Here is a 16,386-nt window from a genome sequence, read left to right as displayed (position 1 = left end):
ATTTGCATTTTGCTTTTGATCTGCGGGCACCTGGAGCGGAGGGGGAGAGGGGGGGGGGGGTGCAGGGAAGTCCTTGTGAACCTGCTCCTGGGCCTGGTCCAGGGAGCCGCCTGGCCAGACTGTCTGCCCCTCTTCCTTGGCTATATTCGCAGCTGGTTGTCCCTAGAAAGGGAGCATGCAGCGTCCACAGGCACCATTGAGGCCTTCCGTGCCCGGTGGGCACTGCAGGGGTTGGAGTTCTTATCGGACCCTTTAATTGCACTCTCATTTACATTTTTAAAAAGTTTCCATTGATCTTTGTTCTGTTCGGGCAGTGCCCCTATCAGAAGTGACCCTTTTTTGCTTTATCCCTAAGTCTTATATTTGGTTGACCTCAAGAGTGGCCAATCCGCCTAGCCTGCACATCTTTAGACTGAATACATATCAAATTTGTAATATTCTCAGTACGATGTTTGGGTCTTCCATTATTTTAATGCCACATGATAATTAGCCTTTGAACAGTAAACACAAACGTCAAGAGGCTGCACGGCAAAGGATAGACAGATGTGTATTTTCCCGGTGAGTACCTATTAACAAGGTTGGGCTGGGCGTGAACCTCGATGTATTGGCGAGCTCCACGCTGACCCAATCAGGCAGCAATCCCGCGGAAGCTCGCGAGAAGCACTGCGGTGTTGAGGGGCAACCAATCGGGGAGGGGGGAGGGGCCCGCGTGCGCGGTCGCGGGCCGGCGTTACGCAAGGTGCGCGTGCGTGCGCTGTCGCGGGCCGGCGTTCTCGCGAGGCGTGCCCCTTGTGAACGTTGAGCAGAGAGAGAGAGAAAGGTTGAGCGAGGAGGGAGCGGAGAGAGAGGAGAGTGTGCGGGATGAAAGAGGAGAAAGAGAACAAGGGGCGAGAGCGGCGAGTGGAGATCCAGTTCAGAGACAGAGAGGAAGGGGAGAAACGGAAAGAGAAAGATGAGAAAAAGGAGGTGCTCACTAAGGTGTGGGCCGCGCTGCTCGCTTTCCATCTTCAAGCACGAAACCGTTTTTTTTTTGCCGGGGCGGGGGTCGAGAGCGTTGCGGGGTTTCCATGGTGACGTGAGCGGTGACGGTGATTGACAGCTGGCTCGCGGGGGCAGCCTCGAGCGCAAGGTCCGCACGCGCGGCTGCACTTGTCTTTCCTCGCCGCTGCTCCCCCTTTGGTTTGCTACCTGCTCAATGATAACCCCGTTATTCATCATCACTATCATCACCGCGCGTGATTCACACCCATATAATCCACATTGATGGGTAGAAACCATTCTCACCTTAATGAACATCTGATGTGCATGTTGGGCTTCTATCTCTGATCGTAAATCGTGCCATGGCACAGGTTATTGCTATTTTTAAATTCAATTACTTCGACGTGGTGACACCCCCCCCCCGCCCCTTTAAAGAGAAAAGCAGGAGAGGAGCTCTTTCTGCATCGCAGTCTCACATCGCATGTCGCTGTCATTTTGTTAGCTGTTCATTCATTGTGGAGATAACATCGCATTTCTTCATTGCAAATATTTCCTGTTTTCACCGATCTTTTAAACGGAGTGGATGGGCCTCTTAATCCATAAATATTAAAATGTTCGTAAAGGTAACGCTTATTCACTGAAGATGTCACCGTTTTGTGCATAACGTTAAACTTTATTAATTATTTGCAGACAAATTTATGTTGCTTATTAATATTGTGTAATTTACAGATTGACAGGCTAATTGTAGGTGCAGTAGTTACAGATGGACAAGTGAGCATTAAGCAAGAAATAAGGGGAAATTGTAACAAAGGCAAAAAAATGATTACCAAGAATTTGCATCTGCATATAGACTGGACCAAACAAATTGGCAAAGATGTCTGGAAGATAGAAGCAAATTACTGCAGATGCTGGAATCAGAAGTAGAAAATGCTGGATAATCTCAGCAGATCTGACAGCATCTATGGAGGGAGAAGAGAGCTTACATTTTGAGTCTGGATGACTCTTTGTCAACGAATCTGGATGACTCTTTATCAAAGAGTCATCTAGTCTCGAAATGTTAGCTCCCTTCTCCACAGATGCTGTCAGACCTGCTGAGATTGTCCAGCATTTTCTGCTTTTGGTCTGGAAGATGAGTTTGTGGAATACTTTTGTAATAGTTTGCTGAGCTATTAATACATTGTGAAGCTAAATAAATCAAAGCTATCTTAGATCTAGTATTGTGCAGTGAGACGGAGTTAATTCGTAATCTGGCAGCAACAAACCTGCTCGGAAAACGTGATCACAATACAGTTGAATTTCATATTAAGTTTGAAAGCAACATACAGAGAATGTTAAACTTAAACAAAGGCAATTACATAGATTTTTTTTGAAAATATTTTTATTGAGTTCTCATATTTTATATCTAACAAAATCGTGCAAAAATCAACACTTATATTGACAACTGAGCACCTTCACAGTAACTGTGGCCGTGACCCCCTCTAGTCAGCAAACATATTTTACATTCCCCAATATGGCCAACACTTATTTACAGGCATTTATATACAATTTGGTTTGGGCCTTAGCTTGCTGTCAGACCAGTCCCTTGTGGCTTTATCCCTTGTGTTTGTTTTGAGTGCCTTTGACCCCCCCCCTTTCCTTTTCCTCCCTGCCCCGTGGCTCGCCCATGTCTCCAGCCCCCCCCCCCCCCCCCCCCCACACACTCTACTGGTTGCTGGCTCGAACAGGTCTTGAAACAAGTTGGTGAATGGCTTCCATGCCAAATTTTATTTTCTCCAGCCTGAGAATTTCCGCCAGGTTAGACAGCCAGCCTGCATCCTTGGGTGGTACAGTCGATCGCCAGCCGATCAGGATTCCCTGGCAGGCGATCAGGGAGGCAAAGGCCAGTGCATCGGCCCCCTTCCCCATGAAAAGCTCTGGCTGATCTGATACCCCGAAGACTGCCACTTTTGGGCATGGCTCCACCCTCATTTCCACAACCCTGGACATAACCTCAAAGAAAATCATCCAGTACCTGACAAGTCTGGGACAAGCCCAAAACTTGTGGGTGTGGTTGGTTGGGCCTCCCTGGCATTGTTCGCATTCGGAAAGAACCCACTCATTTGAGTTCTGGTTAGGTGTGCTCAGTGCACTATCTTTAGCTGCGTTAGGCTCAACCCTGTGCACGTGGAGGCGAAGTCCGCCCTGTTCAGTGCTTCGATCCAGAGTCCTCCCCCTGTATGCCTAGTTCCTCCTCCCACCTTTTCCTTCTCTCGCCCGGCGGGAGCTTACCTCCTCCAGTTGTCCACTGTACATATCCTGGTATCTGGGGGTACATTGTTGTTTCTTTGCGGATGATGTTTTTGACAATGTATCTAAGGTCATTCCCTATTGGTAGCTGGAACCTCTCCATGAGTTCTCCCAGGGGCGCTACTCTGTCGTCCTTGTACATGTCCCCAACTGTCAGAGTCCCTCGTCCTGTCTACAACTTTTGAAGACGGCGTCCATTATTGCGGAAGTAAACCTATGGTTGTTGCAGATGGGGGCCATGGTGATCATTTCGGTTAGGCCAAAGTGTTTCCTCATTAGGTACCACATCCGGAGCGTGGCTACTACTACTGGGCTCTTCGAATATTTGGCCTGGGGGGATGGGTGAGCGGTTGTGACTGGGTCCCAGGTTTGATTCCCAGCTGGGTCACTGTCTGTGTGGAGTCTGCACGTTCTCCCTGTGTCTGCATGGATTCGTGCCGGTTCGTGCGCACGCTTGCCACAGGCGCCTGGTACAGCAATCGCACCCACTGGATAAAGCCCTCACCAAACCCAAACCTATCCAGCGCCTCCCACAGGTTCTCCCACTCCACCCGATCAATAGCTTTCTCTGCATCCATCGCTGCTACAACCTCTGTTTCCTCCCCTTCCGAGGGCATCATAACAATATTTAAAACCTCTGCACATTAGCATTAAGTTGCCTGCCCTTAACGAATCGCGTCTGGTCTTCTCCTATCACCCGGTTGCTAACTTTTGGTTGGTTCGTAATTTGGCTCTATTTAATCACGTTTGTTCAAGAGTCGCCAGGTATCTATCGACACCGCCACAAGGTTCAGTACCGAATACTGATCAATGACTCGAAACACCAGTTAGTAAGTTCAAAAGTAGTGCTCATTTATTTACACACAGCCAAATCTACTCGTGCATAAACTCTACAAAACTAAACTACCACTATTACTAAGGCCTATACTTAGCTTTGGGCGCCCACTCAGTCAGAGGAACAATGGCCGTTGCTCGGTTCTGTGGCTGCTGGGTTGAGCTGTTTACAGCATAGCAACTAGGAGCGTCTATCTTGTAGCGTGCGTTGACTTGGAACTTACTTGGTCTGCTGTAGCTGCTAGGCTGGTCTCTTCGCTGAGAGCCAAAGCCAAAGGAGGGCGTTCTCCCTTGGGGGATACCTTTTATACTCAAAAGGGCTTCGCGCTCTTTTGGGCGGGCCTTGAACTTGGCCTCAACTAATTGGGTCTTTCCCAATCATCGGTATCAATTTTCCTCCAATAGAGGGGTGGTTCCCTGATCGCTGGGCGTGTCCTGGTGACTGTCAGTCAGCTTTGTCTTAGCTTCTTCTGGCGCCGGGGAGTCTGTCCTAACACTGTGTCTAAATGTTTCCCTTTTGTCCCCGGAGATGGCTCAATAGTATGTAAATCGTTTGGTAGTTTCTGTCCTGTCTGAGCGTTTAAGGTTCTAATCAACAAACAGAGCTTGCACCTGCTTGTTCCTTAGCATTGTCCAATTTTCCCTGCAGTCTTTGCAAGTGTCCATTTTGTAATCAGGACGTGGCCATCCCAGATGGCTACACTCCCTCCTTGTGATCCTCAACGCGAAGCGTGAAGGATCACATTACCATGGCGTCTTCATCCTCTGATCCCCGGGGCACCCATGCTTAGGCTCTACACTGTCCTATCCTATGCAATACAATTTTACCCAAACCATTTTAAATACATTCATTATCAAAAATTCTACGAGGCGCTATGACATTAATACATGCATTACAGAAAAATAAAAAACTGGAACCTCTTAACTATTCTCAATAAACTATCCTCATTTAAACAATCCAAAAATAATCTATACATCTTAAACTGTACAAAATAGCAGCACACAAATTTCTCTGGCCTGGCAGTCAGACACAGAGGTTTACATATCTTTATTCCATAGAATACATTAAACAAAGTGGATGCTCTTTAATCCGTCCCAATGGGTCCGGGGGTCTGGTGAAATCCGAAAATGGGGGACCTAAATCTGTATACCGGGGTGCGAGAGCGATATGCTTTGTTTCGCCATTTCCTGACTCTAAATGTTTGCATGACACTGCAAAGTATTCGCAGCACTAAGAGTGCTTCGACTACATATGAGAGTGAGTACCAGGTGATAAAACTTATCACACAAGGTCGGGTATTGCTAGCTGTCGCTGGGCTAGTTATCTCGGGGTTCCATGTATTACAGGAGTGAGAGTCATTTACAGTTTGTGTGGTAGGGGTCAGGGGGATAGCGTCCCCGCGCAACTGAAGGGATCCCGCGAAGATCCATGTGAACACGAAGGCTGTCTTCATCTTTGCCGCACCGCTTATTTGTCTTCCTCAATGCTGTATGTGCTCTACCCGAGCGTAACTGACCAGAGGGGGGTCCTCAGGCAGGGCGGGGACCAATGCCGTTTCTCCACTGCCTGAGCAACCGGTAAGAATGTGGTCGTCGTGGGGGGCTGCCTCTCGAATTAGGAGAGCAACTATGAGTCGGGTTCTGTCAACCAACTAGTTCCTCTGAACTATTGTCTGGGACAAACTTATTCCATTAACAAGTTTCGGGGGACAAACTAGATCCTCTAACAGCCATTGGCTGTCCCAAGAGGGTGGTGACGTGGGGGCGTGAACATTTTTTCCGAGTTTACACACAACACTTAACGATAACACTAACGAACAAACATTCAACAAACATGGTGCAGGTTCCATCAGAAAGGACACCATATCTCTCCATTGGTTTCTTTTTCTGCATCATCTGGACACCTCACGGCTCAATAGCGAACAGGGTCGCAAAGGGATTGGTTTGGTGGGAGTCAGACTCTTAAGTCATCATCTTCTCCCGGCTGCCAAACACTCGTCTGTCGTAACCGTGCTAAAGCTGCTTAGGGCGAATTGGGATCCATCTCATCATTCCGGATGAGCCTGAACAAATTGTCTCGGTGCCAGAATAGTGTGTCGAGGTTGTAGCGACTATGCTTCAATCCGTAATCGTCGGGCAGTGGGTCTGGGTCAGGGGCTTTGATAAGTGATCTCAAATGGGTCGGTAGAATCATGCTCAGATTCACTGGGAGTGGGGCCTGGTACAGGGGTGTAGTCGTAACGTGGTGTGCTGTGGCTGTCGTCATCGTGATCGCTATCACTGTCGCTGTCGCTTGAGGGAAGGGAGAGGCGGAGTCGTGCCTCTGGGGGCGGAGTTGAAGTCATGTCTGAGGGCGGGCTGGAGTGGTTGGTGGAGGGTAGGAATAAGTCATCTGTGGGCGGGGTGTGATCGTCTGCTGCTGCGAGCAGGATGTGGTGTGTGTGGTTATTCTGTGAGCCTTAAGCCTTGAGCTGGTTTATATGAAACCATGCAGACCTATCATTGGGATAGGTTATTTTGTATACTGAGGGACTGACTTTGTCTGAAATGGAGTATGGTCCGGAAAATTTTGGGGAGAGGAATGAACCGGGGTTGTAAAGGAAAAGCATAACTTGTTGCCCTACTGTAAACTCAGTGGTGTGTACTGTTTTGTCGAAACAGGCCTTGCTCTGTTTCTTCCTGGTTCTAAGTCTCACTGCTGCAGCGAGTTGGGCTGCCTTTATGTTCTGTACTAGTTGTGTAACCGCGTTTTCATCTGTGAGGGCTGTAACTGCGGGGCTGGCCAAATCCAGTCCTAGTAAATACTCAGTGCCTTTAATGGGGCGTCCGGTCATGAGGGTGTGGGGGGTGAAACCTGTAAATGTAGAAACTGTGTTTCTTAAAAACATCAAAGCAAATGAGAGTACTGAATCCCAGGTGCTATTATTTTGCTGTACTATTTTCCTGAGGGTGGCTTTCAATGTCCTATTCATTCGTTCTACAATACCACTTGACTGGGGGTGGTATGCGATATGGAACTTGTGTAATTCCGAAAATCGTGAGGATGTTTTTCATTACACGTCCGGTGAAATGGGAGCCTTGGTCGGACTCTGTACTGCGTGGGAGGCCCCATCTTGTAAAGATGTGTGTTAATATTTTAGCCGTCGTCTTGGCCGTATTAGTTCTTGACGGAAATGCTTCCACCCATTTTGTGAAGGTGTCTATGACCACCAACACATACTTATAACCATTTCTGCACGGGGGTAGGGGTCCTATATAATCTATCTGGAGATTTGTCCAGGGTCCATTAACGGGGTGGGTATGGCTAAGTTGAGCCTTTTTCACATATCTGTCCGGATTGTTCTGGGCACAGATTAAACAATTCTCTACGTAGTGTGTGACATCGTTTTTTTAAATCAGGCCACCAGCAAAGCGGTCTGAGGTGGGCTAGGGTGGGTTCAATTCCTTGGTGTCCATGATTTGTCATGGAACTGACAAATGATCTGGTTCCTGTCCTGGCTGGGAACTATATAAAGGCCATCCTTTAAAATCACACCGTCGTGTGTGGTGATTGAGTTTTTAAACTTGCCGTAGGGGGCTGGGAAGATTCCCTTTAAAACTTCCTTTAGTTTCTCGTCCTCTTTCTGGGCCTTCGCTAAATCCTGACTGTTGGTCTGTGAGACCTGAACTATGTGTACCAGGGTGCTTTCAGGGGGGTTTCAAAAATAACGATGCCTGGAGCCTGCCTTCGCTAGGGCGTCTGCTTTAACGTTTCCGGGGGGGAAGAATGGTAATGACTGCAAACTTTATATTATGCCGTATTTCCTATCCTTCACTGTCTCTAAGATATGGCAGAGTAATGGGGCTGAGGGTAGGGGTTTACCGTCCGCGGGAACAAATCCTCTTGTTTCCCAGAGTGGTAGGAACTCTGTCAAACTATTACAGACATACAAGCTGTCTGAATAGATGTCTGCTGGAGTCGGGAATTAGTCTGGGTGGTCTACAATATATGCAATCGCTGCCAGCTCTGCTGCCTGCGAGCCTAAGTGTCCTGGCAACTTCAAGGAAATTTCATCTAGGACACGTCCCTGTGTGTCCTCTACATATATACCACAACCGGTAATTCTCTCTCCGTTTAACACTGTGGAGGAGCCATCCACATAAATCTTCAGGGGTGCGCACATGTCTGTGGGCTGGGGTCTCTGGGGTGTACTACCTGTTTTCCTGGGGGGTGTTTTGGGAATAAATGGGCCTGTGTTGTGTTTAATGGCTCGAGGGTCAAACCAGAAGTCTACTGAGCTAATCCTATTTACGTATTCTCCTACTGTGAGCATGGTGGGGGCTCGTGCTGCCTTTGCCATTTTCCATACACACTTGTTCACTGGGTCAAAAGAAAGGTTATGGGAGCTCATGAAGTCGATCCCAAGGATATGTTCTGCTGTCTGGGGCAGATCAACTAAAACTACGGGGTGCTTGGTTGCGATGTTCCCTATCTGTATTGCTATAGGGGCTGTGATGTGTCCCTGTTGCAAATGGCCTGTAAAACCGCTGAGTGTAATGGTGTCTGTTGTGGGCCACGTGTCTCGCTGGAACATCGTGGAGGAATTGAGTGTGGTGCGGGACCCTCCTGTGTCCCAAAGAAATTCCACGGGTTGTCCCCGAACTTTGCCTGCTACTACCGGTCTACCGGACATGTCCCAAAGGGTGCCGCAGACCCAAGTTGGGGAGCCTGAACACCGTCAGTCAGTGCCGTTCATGTCTGTACTCTCTAATGCTAATGCTATGGATCGGCTTTGCCTATTCTTGTTTAGGGTGCCTGTCTGTTGGTTTCTCTGCTGCTTCTGGGGCGCATTGCACTCTTGTGCAAAGTGTCCTAGCTGTCCACAATTATAACATTCTTGAGGTTTTGGCTGGGATTGGCTGGTCCTACCCTCAATTACCCATGCGAGGTTCTGGTGTGCTTTAACTGGGTTCATTTCTGCCTGCTCTTCATCGGGTGTTATAAATGCGGTTTTGCCTGCAATTGATTGCTCCCAAGCGCGGGACAATCTCTTCAAAACCCATTTTTCATTGTGGGTCTCATCTGAGGGGGTCATAATTTGCGCAAGCTTTTCGTCCTGCTTCTGTGGCGTGGGAGACTAGAATTCGGATCCATTTGGCCATATTATCTGGGGACAAATGGGCATGGGCTAACTCTCCAAAAACTGCGCTAAAGTGAATCCACAAACGTCCAGCAAACGCTGTGGGGTGCTCTGTCTTTTGCCTACACTTGTTTAGGCCTTCTACGGGGTCTCCTCTATTAAAGCCGATCGCATCAAGGATCGCTATGTGCATCTCTTTGGAGTGTGCTTCCTACATTCTGTGGGTCAGGAAGGGCTGCTACGACTGAAGGGTCGAGGCTTAAAGCTGTGAGCTTCACTTGCTCCTTTTCGTCCAGGCCGTACATGGTTGCCTATTGTCTGACTTTAGCGAAAAATTGGTGGGAGTCTGAAGTGGGAAGGAACAGTGTAATTTTTCCACGCGCGTCCTGCGGTTAACGGGGTTGTGTAAAGGAAGTCTGCTTCTCCTTCGGCCCTGCAGTGTGTGGTCACAGGATTCATGGGGGTGTGTTCTGCCTGTTCGATTGGGGCGCTTTCCTTTTCTGGGGTTTTTCCTGCGTACATGTCCCATGTACGTATCTATGGGCAGTCTCGATCAATTACTGCCAATCAGGACAGTTTTCTTGATCTAATTGGGGTCCGAATGTACTCTGAAAGCCATTTTGCACGGACAGTAGAGATTGCAATTCTGCAATTTGCTTCCGGCACTTTGCATGGTCTACGGAGCTCTGCCTTTGTTCCGTTGTGGAAGTATGGAGTGCTCGTAGGGCTGCTTTTAAATCATTGCACTGCTTCTGCAATTTCTCAACTTGCTGTTCTGTTTCTTGTCTTACCAAGACCGCACGTTGCGTGTCCTGGTAGACCTTATCGTATTGTATCTGAAAGCTGTTCAAATGCGCGAGACAAGACTGATGTGCCCACTTGGCATCATCCACCTCTCTGTCCCTTGCTGCTAACTGCTCTTTCAGATCTCGATTCTCTTTCTCTACCTCACTCACGTCTACCCCACTGGTTCTGGCTCTCTCCTCTATCTCTCTACGGAGCTTCCTAATGACCTCCTCTGTGCCTCGCAATTGTGCCAAACAGGACACGATTGCCATCAGCTTGCGAGCTTTTCCCAAGCTCTTCTTGTGGATCTCTGACAGTTTCTCCCACCAAGTGTGTCCTATACTCCCGGGTCCTGTTTCCTCATTATCACAGAATTCACTCTAAAGGGGTCCTCCTTTCCCTTTGATATATTTCCTGATCTCTTCTTCCCAAACGGGCAGAGCTTGCACCTGCTTGTTTCTTAGCATTGTCCAATTTTCCCTGCAGTCTTTGCAAGTGTCCATTTTGTAATCGGGACGTGGCCATCCCAGATGGCTACAACCCCCGGGACACAATCCTCTATCCTCGTGGCCAAGACCTTAGCCAATAGCTTGGCATCCACATTTGGCAACGAGATTGGCCTGTAAGACCCACACTGTTCAGGGTCCTTATCCCGTTTCAGAATGAGTGAGATCGAGGCCTGTGACATTGTAGGGGGGAGGATTCCCTTCTCTCTCGCCTCATTAAAGGTCCTCATCAATAGTGGGCTCAACACCTCTGAACAGTAAAAAAAAAAATTCCACCAGGATGCCATCCGGCCCCGGAGCTTTGCCCGACTGCTTGCCCTCCAGCCCCTTAATAATTTATTCTATCTCGATCGGTGCCCCCAGCCCCTCCACCAGACCCTCCTCCACCCTCGGGAACATCAACTGGTCCAGAAATTGCCTCCTCCCTTCCGCACCGCCAGGGGTTCCGACTCTCATAGTTTGCTGTAGAATTCCTTAAAAACTTCATTCACCCCCTCCGGGTCTGAGACCAAGTCGCCCTCCTTATTCTTTACTCCTACAATCTCCCTGGCCGCCTCTCTTCCTAAACTGGTGTGCCAGCATCCTGCTCGCCTTCTCCCCATATTCATACACCGCACCTCTAGCCTTCCTCAACTGTGCTACCGCTTTCCCTGTGGTCAACAATTCAAACTCCGCCTGAAGCTTGCGCCGCTCCCTCACGAGTCCCGCATCCAGGGCCTCCGCATATTTCCTGTCCACCAGGAGTAACTCCTCCACCAATCTCTCCCTCTCCGCCCTTTCCCTCTTTTCTCTATGGGACCGGATCGCCATAAGTTCCCCTCTAATAACTGCCTTCAGGGCTTCCCAGACCATCGCTGCCGAAACCTCTCCCATGTCGTTTGTTTCCAAGTAGCTCTGGATACTCTTATTCACCTGCCCGCAAACCACCTCGTCTGCTAACAACCCCACGTCCAGTCTCCACAGCAGACGCTGCCCTCTCTCCTCCCCAAGCCGCAAATCTACCCAGTGCGGGGCATGATCCAAAACTGTAATCGTCGAGTATTCCGTCCCAGTCATCTTTGGGATCAACGCCCTGCCCAGAACAAAAAAAAATCAATACGGGAATAAACTTTGTGGACGTGGGAGAAGAAGGAAAACTCCTTTACCCTCGGCCGTGTAAACCTCCAGGGGTCTACGCCCCCATCTGTTCCATAAAGCCCTTCAGCTCCCTTGCCACTGCCGGCCTCTTCCTGTCCTTGATTTTGAGCGATCCAATTCAGGTTCAATGACCGTATTAAAATCTCCTCCCATGACCAAGTTGTGTGACTCCAGGTCCGGGATTTTGCCTAACACACGCCTCATAAAATCCACATCGTCCCAGTTCGGGGAGTAGACATTCACGAGCACCACTCGGACCCCCTCCAACCCACTCACCATGATATACCTACCCCCTTTATCAGCCACTATTCTCCCAGCCTCAAATGCCACTAGCTTGCTGATCAGAATTGCTACCCCCCTGGTCTTCGAGTCCAGCCCTGAGTGGAACACCTGACCCACCCAACTCTTCCTTCATCTCATCTGGTCTGTGACCTTCAGATGTGTCTCCTGAAGAATTACCACGTCTGCCTTTAGTCGCTTTAAATGCGCGAACACGTGTGCTCTCTTCACTGGCCCATTTAGACCTCTCATGTTCCAAGTAATCAGCCTGGACGGGGGTCTACCAACCCCCTCCCACCGCCGACTAGCCATCCCCCTTTCTTGGCCAGCTCCGAGCACGCGTCCCCCGCTTCCCCGGGCACCCCCTCAAGCTGCAGCCGCCCCCCACCCTCCCTTTATTCTCTGAAGAAAATTTATCCCTTGCCCGCAAAGCAGCCATCCCCCCCCTACCCCCTCCCCCACTAACACCAAAAACCTAATATCCCAAATCAAACACCAACTCAACACTAAGTCACCCCCCACCACGCTCCCGAGAGTCAGCTGATCCATGCTGACCCGGATAGCCCCCGCCCCTGGTGCTGGTCAGACTATCGCCTTATTGTTCAGGCGCCTCTCCCCACATAGAAAAAAACTATTTACAAGACCACATTCCCCAGTAAGTAAACATCAGCTCTCAAAAAGCCATTAGCATAACCATAAAGCCAAACAAACATATTCACTTAAAACAGAACCCAATCGACCGACGAGTAGTGCTGGCTTCAGGGACCCCCTACCCCCGTATCAACCACCTTCTAAACAAAGCGCCCCACAATCTTATTTAAAACAGAACACAAGTACAGACCGCCGCGGACTCCTCCCATCTTTGGAGCATTAAGTGTCTCTTAACTCGAGTCCAACTTCTCTTTAATAAATGTCCAAACATCATCTGGTGACTCAAAATAATAATGTCAGTTCTCGTGTGTTACTCACAGTCTCACTGGGTATAACACCCCAAACTTCACCCCCTTCTTAAAGAGGGTCGCCTTTGCCTGGTTGAACCCCGCATGTCTCTTGGCCAGCTCCGCACCCAGGTCCTGATAGATGCGCACCTCATTATTCTCCCACTTGCTGCTCCGTTCCTTCTTGGCCCATCGCAGGATGCGCTCCTTGTCTGAAAATCGGTGGAAACGGACCACCATGGCCTTGGTGGGTCGTTCGCCTTGGGTTTCCTTGCGAGGGCTCTGTGGGCTCCATCCAGCTCCAGGGGTCGAGGGAACGACCCCGCTCCCATCAACGACTCCAGCATACTCACCATATACGCTCCCGCATCTGATCCCTCGATACCTTCAGGAAGGCCAACGATTCTTAAATTCTGCCTCCTGGTTCTGTTCTCCAGCTCCTCCTGCATCTGCTTGTGGCGGTCCTCCAGCACCTCCACCTTGTGCTCCAGCACAGTTATCTCGTCCTCTTGGTTGGAGAGTTTTAATTCGATCTCTTGGATCGCTTTCCCCTGGGCTGCCTGAGTCGCGACCATTTGGTCAATCGATGCTTTCATCGGGTCAAGCATATCCCTTTTTAGCTCGGCAAAGCAACTCTTGAAAAACTCCATCTGTTGCTCCTTCGTCCAGTGAGCCGCCGCTCCCTGGTTCTTGCCGTCTGCCATGCTTCGCCGCTCTGCCAGCTCCCCTCGCTTCCCTCTGTCGGGACTAATTCGTTTCACACGGCCACTTCTGGTCCAGCTATCCATATACCAGGGGGGAAATCCTCCTTACTGATGCTAACTACATCGATACATCGATTTATTTCATAAAGTCCACAAAAATCCCGGAAAAAAGGCCCGAAAGTCCGATTCAGGCGGGAGCTATCGAATGTGCGGCCTACTCCTCCATGGCCTCCACAGGAAGCCGCGACTATATTCTTGTACGACTTACTACCAACTGGCGGGTGTCTCAATGAACAAAGAACAGTACAGCACAGGAACAGGCCCTTCGGCCCTCCAAGCCCGTGCCGACCATGCTGCCCGACTAAACTAAAAGCTTCTACACTTCCTGGGTCCGTATCCCTCTATTCCCATCCTATTCATGTATTTGTCAAGATGCCCCTTAAATGTCACTCGGCAGCGAGTTCCAGGCACCCACTACCCTCTGTGTAAAAAAACTTGCCTCGTACATCTCCTCTAAACCTTGCCCCTCACACCTTAAACCTATGCTCCCTCTGACTATCCACTCTGCCTATGCCCCTCATAATTTTGTAGACCTCTATCAGGTCGCCCCTCAACCTCCGTCTTTTCAGTGAGAACACACCAAGTTTATTCAACCTCTCCTCATAGCTAATGCCCTCCATACCAGGCAACATCTTGGTAAATCTCTTCTGCACCCTCTCTAAAGCCTCCACATCCTTCTGGTAGTGTGGCGACCAGAATTGAACACGACACTCCAAGTGTGGCCTAACTAAGGTTCTATACAGCTGCAACATGACTTGCCAATTCTTATACTCCATGCCCCGGCCAATGAAGGCAAGCATGCCGTATGCCTTCTTGACTACCTTCTCCACCTGTGTTGCCCCTTTCAGTGACCTGTGGACCTGTACACCTAGATCTCCCTGACTTTCAATACTCTTGAGGGTTCTACCATTCACTGTATATTCCCTACCTGCATTGACCTTCCAAAATGCATTACCTCACATTTGTCCGGATTAAACTCCATCTGCCATCTCTCCGCTCAAGTCTCCAAACGATCTAAATCCTGCTGTATCCTCTGACAGTCCTCACCGCGATCCGCAACCCCACCAACCTTTGTGTCATCTGCAAACTTACTAATCAGACCAGTTACATTTTCCTCCAAATCATTTATATATACTACGAACAGCAAAGGTCCCAGCACTGATCCCTGCGGAACACCACTAGTCACAGCCCTCCAATTAGAAAAGCACCCTTCCATTGCTACTCTCTGCCTTCTATGACCTAGCCAGTTCTGTTTCCACCCTACCAGCTCACCCCTGATCCCGTGTGACTTCACCTTTTGTACCAGTCTACCATGAGGGACCTTGTCAAAGGCCTTACAGAAGTCCAGATAGACGACATCCACTGCCCTACCTGCATCAATCATCTTTGTGAACTCTTCGAAAACTCTATCAAGTTATTGAGACACAACCTCCCCTTCACAAAACCATGCTGCCTCTCACTAATACATCCATTTGCTTCCAAATGGGAGTAGATCCTGTCTCGAAGAAGTCTCTCCAGTAATTTCCCTACCACTGACGTAAGGCTCACCAGCCTGTAGTTCCCTAGATTATCCTTGCTACCCTTCTTAAACAAAGGAACAACATTGGCTATTCTCCAGTTCTCCGGGACATCACCTGAAGACAGTGAGGATCCAAAGATTTCTGTCAAGGCCTCAGCAATTTCCTCTCTCGCCTCCTTCAGTATTCTGGGGTAGATCCCATCAGGCCCTGGGGACTTATCTACCTTAATATTTTTCAAGACGCCCAACACCTCGCCTTTATGGATCTCAATATGACCCAGGGCTATCTACACACCCTTCTCCAGTTCCTTCCACCAATTCCTTCTCTTTGATGAATACTGATGCAAAGTATTCATTTAGTACCTTGCCCATTTCCTCTGGCTCCACACAGTATCCCTTGCCTATCCTTCAGTGGGCCAACCCTTTCCCTGGCTGCCCTCTTGCTTTTTATGTACGTGTTAAAAAGTCTTGGGATGTTCCTTAGACCTATTTGCCGATGTCTTCGTGACCCCTTCTAGCCCTCCTGACTCTTTGCTTATGTTCCTTCCTACTTTCCTTATACTTCACACAGGCTTCGTCTGTTCCCAGCCTTCTAGCCCTGACAAATGCCTCCTTTTTCTTTTTGACGAGGCCTACAATATCTCTCGTTATCCAAGGTTCCCGACATTTGCCGTATTTATCCTCCTTCCGCACAGGAACATGCTGGTCCTGAATTCCTTTCAACTGACATTTGAAAGCCTCCCACATGTCGGATGTTGATTTACTCTCAAACATCCGCCCCCAATCTAGGTTCTTCAGTTCCCGCCTAATATTGTTATAATTAGCCTTCCCCCAATTTAGCACATTCACCCTAGGACCACTCTTATCCTTGTCCACCAGCACTTTAAAACTTACTGAATTGTGGTCACTGTTCCCGAAATGCTCCCCTACTGAAACTTGTACCACCTGGCCGGGCCCAAACACAATACCAGGTCCAGTACCGCCCTTCCCTAGTTGGACTGTCTACATATTGTTTTAAGAAGCCCTCCTGGATGCTCCTTACAAACTCTGCCCCGTCTAAGCCCCTGGCACTAAGTGAGTCCCGGTCAATATTGGGGAAGTTGAAGTCTCCCATCACAACAACCCCTGGGAGGCCTGTAGTAAACCCCCAACATTGTGACTTGTTGCTAACTTTTGCCTTAGTTTAATTGCTCTGTTTTATCACCTTTGCTCTTGAGTCGCCAGGTAACTTTATGATAC

General features: G+C 49.1%; 1 protein-coding gene across 7 annotated transcripts in view; it reads left to right on the top strand.

Moving 5' to 3' along the window:
- Positions 1-784: 784 nt before the first annotated feature.
- Positions 785-16,386, top strand: part of upf3a (UPF3A regulator of nonsense mediated mRNA decay) — a 160,110-nt gene continuing 144,508 nt past the window's right edge. For 4 of the 7 annotated variants that reach the window (XM_072476724.1, XM_072476723.1, XM_072476720.1 and 1 more), the window contains exon 1: positions 787-978. In XM_072476724.1, coding sequence (XP_072332825.1) covers positions 862-978 — 117 coding nt within the window. In that variant the 5' untranslated portion in view covers positions 787-861. Of the gene's footprint in view, positions 979-16,386 lie in introns of all 7 variants that reach the window. The other 3 variants (XM_072476719.1, XM_072476718.1, XM_072476721.1) reach the window with 2 other exon arrangements.

This window comes from Scyliorhinus torazame, chromosome 15, assembly GCF_047496885.1.
Source record: "Scyliorhinus torazame isolate Kashiwa2021f chromosome 15, sScyTor2.1, whole genome shotgun sequence".
Lineage (NCBI taxonomy): Eukaryota > Metazoa > Chordata > Chondrichthyes > Carcharhiniformes > Scyliorhinidae > Scyliorhinus > Scyliorhinus torazame.
This window is presented reverse-complemented; position numbering and strand designations above follow the sequence as displayed.